Genomic DNA, 14,701 nt, shown 5'->3' on the forward strand with positions numbered 1-14,701 from the left:
AAAGTAGTTCAAGTCTTACTGATCTTTCCCCAAGCTGCATGTTGATAGTAACCTTCTGGTGCAACAATGTAAATGCAAAAGCAGGAATTTGAGACCCCATTTTATGTTTACACTAAGAAGTGCCTGCATTAGCCCTGTGAATTGTGAATTCCAGAACACAACTCAAAGTAACAGTTTCTTAATTGAGATCCAGGTTCAACTCATGTTTATCCTCACAAGGAAAATAACTCTATGTTTAAGAATTTTACAAAGCTACATTATCTAAGAGTAACTCTGTAACCACAGAGTTGTATAAACCAGTCAAACCCCATTTAAGCAAATCCAAAAGCCCAGGTTTCCACATATAGCATTCCCACCAAAAAAAATTAAAATATCACTATTAGGAAGACATTCATTTCATATAGGCAGTAATAATGAGTAGTATGCACCAGTGCTTATTCAGGCAGTTATTTATTTTAACACAGAACCTATGATACAGGATGTTTTAAGAGAATCTGCATTTATTTTAAAGGAACAAAAAGCCTCTAATGAGACAGCATTCCACTTTGATACAGTTTGGAATGGGATGCAGGACACTAAAACCAGACTGAAATGTACAGGTTATGGAAACTGGGAATTTGCTGCCAGTTGAGATGTTTACTTTGAAATAGAAGTCCACTATGTTTATATATTTTCATAATTTTCTTGGAGTAACCTGCATTTTTAACTCCACTAGTAGCACTTTTTCTGGCCTACAATTAAAAAGTATTAGATGCTCCACACCCTGTACTTGTACATTTGCACGTCAATAGGGAACACTTAGTTGTCCATTCATCCCAACATCTACTATCTCTTCAGCCCAAGCTTTTGCTTAGGTTCAGTTCATATCCACTTGGCTTCATCTTTCAAGGCCAAGAACAAGACAGTAATACAAAAAGATTTTGGGCCTCCGAACTTAGGGTGTCTTCAAAGAATATATATTCACAACACATTATAAAAACCCATAGAAAAATTCAGCACTTGAGCCACATAGCTTCTGCAAAGGTATTTGTAGTGCATGAGTGAGCACTACTAGCAAGCACATATCCAAACCCAGACAGCCTGTCAGGAGTAGCAGCAATGCAGCTTCAGAGAACTCTGCTCTATGGCAACCCGGCTGCTTTGCTTAGATATGAAATTCCAGTGTGGACACAGAAGACAAGAAAGCAATGCATTTGTCTCTGTTTAGAACAACTGTTTCTTCCCAAATTTATCCTGCTCTAATTTTAATGGTGTACAATCCTTTAAAAAGGACCTAATTTGTAATACTGTTTCCCCAAACCCCAATAGCTACACACTGCTCTTATCCCATATTAATTTGGAAGAATGGAGGGAGAAGGGGAACATCTTTTATTTAAACCCAACTCATGCCTTACTCCTTAAGAGTATTAATCACTTGCAGGTTGTATATCCAAAGCCTTTCTGTTTCTACAAAGAACACCACCATCAGGAAGAAAACCTGCAAGTTTCCCTTTTTTGGCAAGTCTTCCAAAGCTCAAGAATGTTATCCAGGATTTCATTTTAGCTATCCATCACTAAGCACGACTACTCCCCCCATTTCCCTCTGCCAGCCCCACCACATACTGACCTGCACCAATGAACCTAAAGCAAAAAAAAGCTTCTATATCTTTGATCTTTCAGGCACATCAATCCATTTTTTCCTTCTTATTGTACAGATGTAGAGTGAGCCCTTTATGGCAGATCTGATCAGAAAACTTCTCGGTTAAGAAAGCTGGCTTCAAAGAATTACATTCAACATTTTGTTTTCCCATTATTTTCTTATCAATTCACAGTTAGGCTAAGGATTTCAAATATACATCACCCATTTGCACGTGTCAAAATGAAGGTCCAACCCTACATACGCAGATTTGGAGTAACCCAAGCTAGCATTTCCAGTTATTCATTTTAAGTTTATACACAATGGTTTTGAGGAACTGGATGTCTCCCAGGATGTATTTAATTATTTTTACCATATATTAAAGTTTTTCTTTAATTTACCTTCATTATGGGAAGAAGATCTTCTACTTTATGTACCTTTTCCAAAGCTTCTCGAACCTCTAGCAGTCCTTTTGGATTATTAGCACTGGAAAAAAAATAAATATGAAATGTAACAGTTGAACACATGTAGCATTTCTGGAAATTCACACACCATTAGCCTAATCAGCCACAGTGAAGTAAGTTACTGAAAGTAAATTATTTCTTTTTCTGAAAATTAATTCCTTTATACTTTTCCACACACTCTCCTGTATTTCAAAAAGCAATTTTCTCCCATACCAGCTCAGCTTATTTTTTTCAACTTCAAACCTCAGCTTCAGTATTCAGATTTATCTTACTCTAATTAAGTATCTTACTCTTGCTATTGGCCACTCTAAAGCATCAAACAGTATTTGTGTGAGTGTGTGTGGGCAGGGGGTCCTAGATAAAAAAAATTGGAAGTAGAAGAGAGTTAGCATTAGAAATATTCTTCACAAAATAGAGGCATCTCTGTAGCTTCAAAGGCAAGTAAATACTTCAGATGCAGGCATAGCTGGACCATGAAGAAACCTGTTGAATTACTGCTCTAATAATTAATTACCCTATACTCAGATTTTAAGAACAGAATTATTTTTAAAATCACAGCACAAATTGCTCTGGTTTAAGGTCAAATGCTACCAGGCTTACTCTGAACAAACTTCCTAGCAACACAGGACAAACTGCCAGTTACTACAGAACTATGAACTTTCAGCAACTACCGTAAATTTTCTAAAATGTTTTCAACTGTTATAAGGATATTCTGTACTTTCATTTTTGATATTTAAGTAGCATAATGAGACTAAAAAGCAGAACTCAGTATTTAATATAAGTTACCATGTCAAATGTAAGTTTAAAGCTAGAAGACATTTTTAGTTTTTTAATGTTATCAGAATACTGAGCTACAGGATTCAGTACAAATACCAACATCAATTTCAATATTACTTTTAGTCACATTTTTTCATTCCAGAGTCTACAACGTCTTCAGTTTCAGGACAACGTCTACCAACCCATCTATGCAACAGGAAGTAAAAATTCCCTGCTCATTTAAAACTACTTGTCAAACACCTGTTTCAGTGAAAATTACCTGCCATATCTTCTTTTCCCTTTTTTTTCCTCATTTTTACTTCTTAATAAATGAACCTCAATAGTCAGAAAACTGTACTTGATTCCAAAAGGGGGAAACCCAACATCTTTAAGAATCATATGCTTAGAAAGAATAGAGATCAAATTGTGACAGAACCAAGGCTACAAATTCAAAAGAGTTATTTGTTTCCAGGTACACTGTAATTCACAGTGATTTTTTTCCTATTAGTTTAAGTTTCTTTATGTGGCAATGAATAGGATTTACATTTCCAATAGGAATTAAAACAATTATATATACTAAGGAAACCAGAACTTACTAATATTAAGGAAAAAAAAGTCTCAGACTTTCTGAAATCAATATTGTGCAAATTTCAGATCACTATTACCAGGGGAGCAAAGCAGGAAAAAAAATTTAGGAATTTACCCATGATAAACAAGGATCCTGTCTTTGATAAAATGAAGTATTTTCTCAAAGTATTCCAGGTACCGCATGTTAATGACCTGTCCCCTACAAAGAAAATAAACGTTTTTTTCAAGTCTTGTTTTTCAACCCAACATTTCAAACAACACAAGTATTACTCATTAATATTTCACATAATTTTATTCAGTTGTACTGTAAATTAAAGGAATGAACCACATAGGGTTTATCTACATGGTGAATTGCCAATGACCCAATTTAAATATAGATTACATAGAGAACTTGCTAAAACTCATGTATCATTAGAATTGTTGTTCTCTAATAACCTACATTCTTTGCATACTTCCCCATTTTCAACGTGCCTGATTCCAGTAAATCTTACCTATATGATAATGACACATTTGTACAAGGATATAATCTTTCCTAGACTCACAGATACAACAGAACTAGAAAAGATTTCTCAATATGCACATTTAGAGAACCAACACTATCCAGTGTATATATTTGGCAATATACATGCTGATCTGCTCTGACTGTCCACATATATTTTTCTTTATTCACCTATGTTCCTCTCCATTGAAATAATTTTGCTTTGAATCCCAACAGTTACAAGTAGTAACTGAAAAACAAAAACATTTAAAAGGTGTTGATATTTCTCTTGGACCACTAAGGAAAAAAAAATGTATTAAAATGTGATAGAAACTTGTTAGGATTATAACCACTCTGAGAGGAAAAATTACATACCATTACTGCAATTGTAGGAGTCCTTCCTCATCTCCCAGTCTACAAAACAAGATTTTATAAAGCAAGTGTTATCGCTCTCTGAGGAAGCAAAACCACTGTCAATCACAGGAAGCTGTGTACACCTAACTTTTTCTTTCCACTTTTAGTGATTTCTGGCAGCTTAAGCCCCTGTCTAATGTCTTACTTGATAGTCTCACACCTTAGGAGGCCTAGTCTCAGAAAACCAGCAGAATCAGCCCTCAAAAACTGAACAGAATTAGAACACACACATACACATATCAGCACACAGGAAAGGGAGGCAGGGAAAGCAGAAGGATGAAGACAAATCTAAAATACATTATTGGCCCTTGTTGTACGTCCCATCATTTTCCATCTGTATTTTTAAAAACATCTGTACAACAGGCAGTAACATGCCAGTATAAGAAACTGGATTCTCCTTCAGTATCATCTTGGAAAATACATCCAAGCAGATCTATCATTCTGTAAGGTCTAGAAGTTATATGACCAAGAAAGACTTTTGGTGGTGGTCAAAAGTGATTTCTGTTTATTCCCACTCCTTCTCCTTGTTTAGTAAACACTACCAGCAAAAATTCAAAAGTTGCAGTGTTCCAGAGTTTGTCTGTTTTTTTTTTGTTTTTTTTTTTTTTCAAGCAGAAGACGGCATCATATAATTTATGTTTAGTTGATCACAAATCCTTGCTTTGTCTATGAAAACAACTGAGGTGTTCCAAAACATTTTCTCTATTTTAAATCAAACTTACTAGCTTTGATCACTTAAGCCAGAAAGGAGATAAACCAAATCCACCCTTGTCTATAGAGCAGCAAAGAAAGTGACAGCTGACACACTTGCATCTTGAGAACATTAAGATCTGAAAATCAAAAACTGTGAAGTGCAAGATGTTCCTTATATATCTTTTAAAAAAGGTTCTCAAATCAACACAAAATGAGAAAAAAAGGTTTTGGTTTTCCAAACATTTTGCAATTCTGGAAAAGAAAAAAAAAATCAGCAGACACTGAATGCTAATGCCTCCAAGACAAGACTCATTTGACATGAATCACTGAACAATAATGGACTTCCAATGCAAAGAATTCAAGGAAAGAAAAACATTATGGTAACATATAGCTAAGCCAAATGTTTCTGCCCACAGAAATTCCTGGTTTACCAGACAAAATAAAACCTAGAGAAGAGCTTGAGCTCTGCATGACTAGAGCTGTTACAAATACAGGAAGAACACCCAACTGCTGTTGCTACACTTCTTGTTTGCCTGAACAACATTTATCCTAATATACATAATAATAATCAGAACTGCTATTTGTCAGCCTAAATCTATTGTTGTATCTGGTTTTCAGGTAGCCATGCTATTGTAGAAAGTATTTAGCCTTAGTCATATGACAATAACTTTCAAATCATAACTCAAATACAAAACAAAGTCTATCTTCTTGAAGGACAGTTAAAGGATCATAAAGCCATCCCAATTATCCAGAAAAGGGAGTTAGCTCTGTGCCCTATTAGTATCTTCAATCAGCAGCTATTTTACAAGCTGAGTAATCTAAAAGGGAAATTAGACAGATGGGTATAATTGGTTAAAAGAAATTCTCACTTAGGAATCACAGTGAACTGGAACATGTTTCAAAGCAAAAATAAATTTTAAAAAACAACCATTACCACTTAATATATTCATTTATTTTATCCCTCATGTCATGTGAAATCACCAGGATGGAATTCACAAGCAAAGCAAATCACAACAGAAAGCTGATCAAAGAAAGTGGCTATTACTTAAGATTGGAGAATGATCAAACCAGAACAGGTTTCTAGAGTCAAAAAGAATGCAATCACTATCCAGTACTAAAGTATGATCAGCTCCTAACGCAGCAGTATTTAGGCTGCTTCAAATCTATTGTTTCTTAAAAAAAAGTGTCTTATCAGTATTTCTCAGAGAACCACTACCTACCTAGCTATCAGATAAGAAAAACCAAAGTGCTGATGGGATCCCCAAAAGCCAATGCTGAACCAAAACAAAAGGTTAGAATCAGGTTCATCGTGGGCCTACGATTCTGAATGCTCACGAAGCTTATTTCAGACTTTTATAAAATGACTGAAACAGCTGTAACAGTACATTGTGAGTTTTGCTAGCACTCTCTGATGAAAGGAAAACAAGTAAAATACTCTGGACACTGCAAAACAAGAATTCCTGACACAGAGATCCTATAAAAGGACATATTTCCCCAGATTAAATGTCCAATATTATCCTCAAGATGTTAATTAAGTGTTACATGAATGCCCTTCTGCCAACAAAGATCACCTAGAAATTAGGCTTTTACTCTCCCATTTAAAAGTAAAATGACGAGGAAACAGGTGAAGCAAAGCATGGAATGCATTTCTGTTTCAATGTACAAATGGTTGTGGTTTCTGCTGCACTCTACACACAAGAAGAGAGAAATGCAGCAATAGCAAAGATGGAAACAGCTTGGAGCTCAAATGGCTTGAGGGGAAGAGAGAAGCCTAAGCGTAAAATTGTTCAAGAAGCAGCACATCTTTCAAGGTAACTGATTTGCACTGAAGTTTAATGCTGCATTAACCACTCCATGAAGTAAAGCACAGGCTGCTAGCGTCCATTTCACAGAGCAGAAGGAAGAGTGAGGACAAATCCTCATTAGCCCCTGCATACAAACAATAGAACATCACTCTTTCTTTCTTCCTGAAATAATTCTTGAGAAGGCTTGTTTCCCTTATCCTCCTTTTTTGGTAGAGCTTCTCAAAGAATAAAGATATATATATAAAGGCAGGATGACAGATCAAAGATTCAGTATTTCCCGTGAGGGGGTGGAATAACATGAAAACCTGGCTACATATTTACTTACACAAACACACTCTGCTCCTGTGATTGACAGTGATGTTGCCACATCGAGTCTATCACACTTGTACCACTTCAGAGGAGGTAGCACTGTCATGACTACAATACAGCTTTGCAGCATGGGAGAAGATGGAACGTACAACAGTGGTTGAATCTTTTAAATTTCACCTTTATTTGAAAGTGCAACTGTTACCTTTCACAGGTTACTTATTTTGTCATTTTTGCTTTACTCTGAACTGCTTTGAAAATGATTGTAAGAACTATGCTCTTCCTCTCCATTGTCAATTGGTATTAAAGCTAAAAGAACAGCATTGTTTCAATATTGATGCCACTACCTTTGAGAGGCAGCATTTGTAAAAATTACAACTATGATGAACTTAATCAAATTTTTACATTTAAGGTAATCTGGAAAATAAAAACAGCACATGAAAAATATGCGTAATTCTTGATCCTTGTTAGATACTGCTGTAACTTAGTTGTGCAACTGAAATACAGGAAATTTCAAGAGGAAAACTGTGCACAAATCCCAAATGTTCCATTAGAAAACATAAATACTAAAGTAAAACAAAAAGCCCATATACATTCAATACTGTAAAATGCTGTTTCACAAAGAGCTGGTAATTTTTGGTACAATCCATTAATGTGTGTGGGAATGCAGTTTAGTAAAACTTTCATACCTGATCAAGTTAATGTGATTATTGAAACCTCTGGTCAGGCTCTGGGCAGGCATTTGGTCCAACCAAAGCACAGGCTGGTCAGGGTCAGCTATCCTACAAAGACAAAGGACATTAATATTGGCACACATTTCAATCCGTATTTTTTAATACAGCTTTAATCAGACAGACAGAACAATTTGAGGCAAAAACTAGAATTCACAGATAACAAAAAAGAACTTCTAATTGAAACACAGGGGTTTTTATTATAAAAACCGTAAAAGTTAAACATTTGATATTTCTGAAGTTTAAAACTATTAGGTTTTGTTCGTCTTAGCTGCAATGGATCCTTTGGTCTTTCAAACTTTGCTTCTACTGGAAAATGCTATTCCAAATTTTTCCCTCCATTACAGAAGAAGAAAAGTGCAGTATTTTCAGAAGTGTGCTCCTTGTATATACATCATAATTTTCTTTTATCAGAACCTTTCATCTTACAGAATGGCAACTAGTGTTCATTTTCTTCTCCATGACTCCAGTCCTTTGGGTAGCTGGAGTACTCGTCATTATTAAAACCAGTACAGGCTTGCTCTCCCTTCTCTTTGACCAATACCTTCGCCACTTCACAGCAATATCAAACATATCTCTCCACTGCATTAGTCTGGTTTTCCCATTCATCCGAACTTTGGAGTTCGCCCAAGTCCGCTGCACAGCTTGCATTACTTCTAGAGAGGCCAATCCCATTGCTGAGGCGAGGCAGGAGGAAAGAGGTACCAAAAACAGAAACAGAAAACCAATTAGAGACAATACTCAGTTTTGCACAGATAGGAAAATTGAAGCAGGAAAGTAATGTATTCACTGGAAAAGAACTGACAACATCAAAAACTCTGGGAGATCATGATTTCCAGTCCACAGCTAGGTCAAGAAACTGATGAGATGATGATTATTTTAAATTTAAATTTTCTATCTGATTTGAAAGAAACAAGAGCATAAAACTGATTTGCAGATAGCAAAGATATAGCATTTAATTATCACTACATTGACTTCCCCCTCCCCTCAAATTTACAGAGAATTTTCAGTATACCTCTATGTATTCTTTTATTTGGAAGAAATCCTGGTGTCTCATACTGCATCATGGAACCCAGATGATCTGCTACACAAATGAGCTCTTGTACATCAGGCTTATAGCTTTCAAAATTCTGAAATAACACATCTCTTACAGAGGAGAAAAACATGCGTCAGACACAGCCTGGCTATAAAAGTCCTGAAAATATTCGACAAACAAACCTGTTTTAAAAATCAATACTATTTGTGTGAGAAACACTTATACGTAGGATAAAGAACATTCATTCCTCCTCCTAGTCCACTGAACATACACAGTATGTGGTATTTACACTTGATATCTCAAATGAATTCAGTCTTACTGAATTCAATGGCAGATATTATTGTCACTACCAGCATTTCATCTCAGACTTGCTCATAGTAAGTGATACTAAATAAAGTTCACAGATAATAACTATTCTTAGCTATTACATTCACCCCGATTAATTAAGTAAGAAAAGGAAGTCTTATTCCATTAACTTTTGTAAAAACGACTTCTGCTCAAAAGGTGGATTCTATGCCATATACACAAAAGCTATACATTTTTAAGCAATTTTTTTACATAGACAAAGTGAATGCATGACAATATATCTAGTAACTGCTTTACATCAGGAGAAATTGCTATCTTTGCTTGAGCTACATAAAGACTGTTCTAGTAAATCGCCTGCTATTTTGACTGAAGTCATGCTCCTCACAAAGGTACTCCTAAGTTACTCCAGAGAACATCTTTAACCAGTGAAACCAAGCTGCCATAAAAATATATAAAGTATCTAGAAATTTTATCTATAACAAAATAAAAACCTACAACACAACAGGAAACTGTAATAAGAGCACTATGTAACACTACACTGAGCATCTCAAACTCCTTAACAGTAATTTAAAAAAAAAAGAAGAGTTAACCAGTAAGGCCACAGAACATGAAACAATATGTAAATATTATTATGTGAAGGGAGAAGTGAAGAACATCATCCTAAGTTTCATTCGTCCTCCTATGAGATACACCAACTCTTACGATGTACAAAAGAACTTACACGCTCAGTGGAATTGCACGTCAATATAATATTAAATATTTATGCTGTTAGAATGCCTCAGAACGGCACTTTGAAAGTCAAAGTGAAAAAAAGAACACCCATATTTAGAATAAGTTTTAAAATATAGAAATTCTCACTTTATATGTGGCTGTAAACCTGGCTGTTCTTCGTAATTTTCTGTAAGAAAAGGAAGATTTTTGGCCCAGTGGTCCTTGAAAGTTCCAGGAAGATCTATATCAGTATTATACTCTGTAAGAGGGGTATCCAAATGTGCATGCAAATATCTGGAATACTCTGGAGGAAAGAAATAAAATTAAGTGTGTTTGCATAATCAGTTTACTTATGCCATGATACAAAAACAGTAACCAGATTGTATGCCTGAGTTAAACAACACAATTTTAATAAGTCATTATTTCTAAATAATTTTGCTATTAGCCAATTTCCAAGACAGAAAAAAGTCTTTCAACTAAGTATCCCAAAAGTCCTTACCATTATACAGAAATGCATATTCCATTTTTGTCCTAGTTTTTTACTGTGTGAACACCAAATCAGTGTACTTTTTTTCAACAATGTTCATGAAAATGTTTACTAGTTTATTTTAAATGACCATAACTACAAGAAAGCTTGCATTTTTAGGGTCCTTGAAGTATTTCAAGAAGATATTTAAATAAAAAATTCCAACTTACCTCGGAGGTATTTCACTTTAAGATACTCTGGACTGGCCTTCTGGCCTGGTAGTGGATCATTTAACATAACTTTGGTCTGAGCTTTTATGCCTTCATAAAACTGTCCCATTGCAACATGGCTGAGACCTTTCATATACTGGCACACTTCATTGTATGGTTCTAGCTGTAAACATCTCTAGGAGATTCAAGGAACAAAGCACCCATAAATCAAGACACAGAATGAGTATCTTCAAATAATCCAACCTGTCTGGTCAGAAGACATGTGATTTACTGATTATTAAGATCCACTTCCACCAGGGTTTTCTTTCAAATGCTGCTGAGCACCTGAACTGCTAGCAAATGTAAGAAAAAGTATTTTCGGCTTTATTATAGGAGGAAAAAACTGAAAACCCAAACAGTGCTAGTGCAAATACGCTTTGCACACTTTTGCTCTAACAATATTAGCTCAACATTAGCTGGGCAAAATTAGACAAAATATGCTCCTGACAATATAACAAGTAATTTTGGGTTAGTTATAAATACATATCTTTTCTGTAATTTCCCCCATTCATCTCTTCATTACTTCATGTATTACTACACTTCTATGTTAGTCAGCTATTTACTGCATGTTAAAAATACAGCGAATTCCTGTTCATGATTAAGAAATGAATGCTCCAATTCTTCCAGCAATTAAATGTCTTTAGAAGTGCATCTTCATCTCAAAAGTTGAAATATCTTTTCAGTTACACCAGTATCTAGAAACTGGGTTACAGAAGGTGAATATGCAATAATGTACATTAAATGTTCTCCTTAGGATAAGCACAGACTCGTTTGGAAAGGGATCTTATTTCATTCCTTGTTTTAAGAATATGGGCACACAAGTAACATCTGCCTTTTTGGTTCCATCTACAAAATTAGGCAATTATTTAATGTCAACAGATATAGGCAAGATTTTGGCAACATGAAAATTTTTGCAAGCTCAATGAACCAGAACATATGTTGCACTTTTCAAAAGAAAATACTCCAGAAAAATTAGATAAACATTTTAACTAATTTTAAGCTTAAAATTAAAGACTTGTACATTTCATCTTTCATCAGATATGAAAAAAAAACTAGGTTTCAATCAAAGTTAAGCATTAGCAAGAACACCATTACCAGTTTAAAAAGAAAACAACAACATTTCAGTCAGAGCTTGGTTTAACAAACACATACAACAGTTAAAGAAACCATCTCAGTTTTAGCAAAATTCCATTTAGAATTATAAACTGTTAAGTTATATATATTTTTAAGACAGACTTCACAACAAATACTTCTAGCTCAAATGCACACACACATTCAGAATGAAAAATTTCAAAATTTTTCCATTTTATTGCAGTTTTTGACTGCAAGTCCTTATTAAAACATTTCAATTTCGTATTTACTTAGGGCCTGCTTACCTTAAAATTCTTTAGTGCTTCATCTAAGCTGCCATGATGATAAAGAATCATTCCTTTGAGCTGTAACGTCTGAACATGATTTTGATTCAGCAGTAAAGCCTTCTGGAAGCTCTCTGTAGCAGCATCAAAGTTGCCAAGCTCTCTAGGTGATTCCATAAAGCAAAATGTGAAAAATAGAGAAGGCAACAGCGACAACAAAATTCCTTGATAAAGGTTGCTTTAAGGTGTCCAAAGGATATATCATTGAAGAGAAACACAGTAGTAGTGGAAAATTTTCATAACAAAAGCAGTAACAATTCCTCTGCGGTAATAACAGAACTGCTGCACAGAATTTGCTGCTCCCAGAAATATGCAATACAATCCCACAAGACCACTAATCTTCACAATCCTCAGCAGACATTAAACTGTAAAAACATGTGTCTATGGTATTTCTTCAGAAACTAAAGTAAACAAAATTTCTACAAGAAGTATTCTTGGAAAACACTACATTTGAGAGGTTTTTTAAACTTCTATGTACAAACATGTACTTAGAATTTTAATTAATATGCACTTTAAATTTTAAAAATTTACTAACAATTACTTAAATGCTGAGTAAGAAGAAAGCGTTTGCTGCTTAAAAACTGAAACTAACTAAAAATTTATTGACCAAAATTACTCCATGTGCAGGCCAGCAGTACATGTAAACAGACAGTAAAAATAGTCACAGACAAACTCATGGAAAATTAAAATAGAAAATAGTATACAACTAAATATATCTTAATTTTTTAAATCCAGTATACTGATCTTTATGTTTAAGATTACAAAATTTCCACATCGAATTATACTAATCAAAATTAATCCAAACAAGAGAAACACTAGAAAAAACAAACAAGATTTACTAGTTTTAACTATATTTGCCAAAAAGAATTTTTAGCAGAATAATGATTAACTACGCTCTCTAGTTTTAAATAGATGCATGAACACCAAAGCCATGTTACTTGAAGAAGGATTTAATCAGCAACATGCTTGTGTTGTATTCAACATTGCCATAATTTAAAAATTATTTAGCATACATAAATCTTATCGAAAACTTCCATTTCACTAACCTTTGAGTCTGGGAGACTCAGAGAAATACTAGAGACTGAATCGAAAATACAAAGCAAACACAGAAATTATTGATATTGAACACATCCTGACATAGACATACCACCTGCAGGAGCTACCAAATACCACACTTGCTTCTGCACGATTTTGTAACAAGTGTGTAAAACTTAGAGGGCATTTTAAAGAACAAGACCAGATGAAAAAATGAAAAAAAAACAACTCCTTCTGAGTTTTAAAGTACCTGTAGGCTTGTCCAAGACTTTTATAAGCATCTATGAAGTTTGCTTTCTGCTTCAGAGCTTCTTTGAAGGATTCAATGGCTTCCTACAGAAAGGGACCAACAGAAAAAATTGTCACTTACTACATTCATTAAATTTCAGCATCCTCAGTAGTTACTAGCTATGGTTTTACAACTGCATATCAAAACCTTTGGAAGGAACAAACAAGGCATGAATTTATTATAAAGTCTATACAGGTAAAATTATTACATAATAAATGAATTACTGAAAAGTTCTTTACAGTACTGACAGATTCAGCTGGAATTCCTTTGTCTAATATGCTTTGGGAATAAGCAATCCTTTCAGCATTTTAATAGAGCTCAAAGATGAAATCCCTTCAGAATCTGCTTTTCAAAGCTCAGTCTGGTCCCTAAGGCAAAGCATTCCCTCCTTCCAGTCTTCCTTCTTCATTCATAATATACCTCTTCATTTTTGGAGGTCAAAAGACTCCTCCAAATCTGCACTCTGCCTTTAATTGTCTTTTTGCATTCTTTGTTACTTGCACACTTAGGAAACTCTCTCGAGGGATTACAAAGCAATCATCTTCACACAATAGCATGTACAGTTGCTATTACTGCTGTGAGGAATACAATGTAATAAAAATAAAAGGGAACAATACAAGCATATGGTTAAAGAAATATTCCTCTTCAAAGAGCCTGATTAAGAACTCAGCTTCTCAAACTAGAACGGCTACACAAACTGGCATATTCAATACTGAGACTTAGAATTAAAGATGGAAAAAACAACTACTTTATACTACTAAGGAATGCCTGAGAAGTATCTTGAAGTCTACAGTGCAATAAATTAGATGCTGTTAGGAAAGAATCACTGGTATATTCAGTCAACTTATAAATCTTTACTTAGAAAAACTATTAAATACATTCTAAGCACTACGACATGCACAAAAATATTGGACAATCACCTACAACTACTGATGGGCTCAAATCCTATAGATAAGTTTTAAAACTAAGATGATTATTCCCAAAAGCAGTGATCCAAATCAATCTCTTTTTACCCAAAAATGAACAAAGCAACCCTCAACCCAAATCTTCAATTTTCAGCAAACCTTGTAAAACTTAAAAGATGACATGCACAGCTTTCCTTTAAAAGGCAACCTGAACCTGACTGGAAGCTAAGGTGTACCTGGAGATTAAAAACCACTCAAGTCACAATCTCTCTGAACATGAATGCTAGAGAGGGAAGATCCTTCCTTTGAGGAAAGAAATTGGGGGGAAGGAGGTGGTGGTGCAGAAATGTGTTAATCGGTGTATCAGAAAGATACACAGCTTCTACTCTACAAACCGAGACAGCATTCATTATTGTCAA

At 34.7% G+C, this 14,701-nt stretch overlaps 1 protein-coding gene across 7 annotated transcripts in view; it reads right to left on the reverse strand.

Annotated features, from left to right (window-relative positions):
• The window catches only part of TTC13 (tetratricopeptide repeat domain 13), a 43,690-nt gene that overhangs the window by 12,608 nt on the left and 16,381 nt on the right, over positions 1-14,701 (reverse strand). For all 7 annotated transcript variants that reach the window (XR_008965829.1, XR_008965828.1, XR_008965830.1 and 4 more), the window contains 9 exons: positions 13,339-13,421; positions 12,015-12,156; positions 10,600-10,774; positions 10,051-10,207; positions 8,866-8,996; positions 8,395-8,527; positions 7,809-7,901; positions 3,539-3,622; positions 2,017-2,101 (listed from right to left, as the gene is read on the reverse strand). Coding sequence is in view for 3 of the 7 variants with exons in the window: in XM_057373629.1 (XP_057229612.1) it covers positions 2,017-2,101; positions 3,539-3,622; positions 7,809-7,901; positions 8,395-8,527; positions 8,866-8,996; positions 10,051-10,207; positions 10,600-10,774; positions 12,015-12,156; positions 13,339-13,421 (1,083 nt within the window). In the remaining 4 variants the exon portion in view is untranslated. The remainder of the gene's footprint in view (positions 1-2,016; positions 2,102-3,538; positions 3,623-7,808; positions 7,902-8,394; positions 8,528-8,865; positions 8,997-10,050; positions 10,208-10,599; positions 10,775-12,014; positions 12,157-13,338; positions 13,422-14,701) is intronic.

This window comes from Malurus melanocephalus, unplaced genomic scaffold (assembly GCF_030028575.1).
Source record: "Malurus melanocephalus ecotype Western Australia unplaced genomic scaffold, MMel_1.1 scaffold_203, whole genome shotgun sequence".
Lineage (NCBI taxonomy): Eukaryota > Metazoa > Chordata > Aves > Passeriformes > Maluridae > Malurus > Malurus melanocephalus.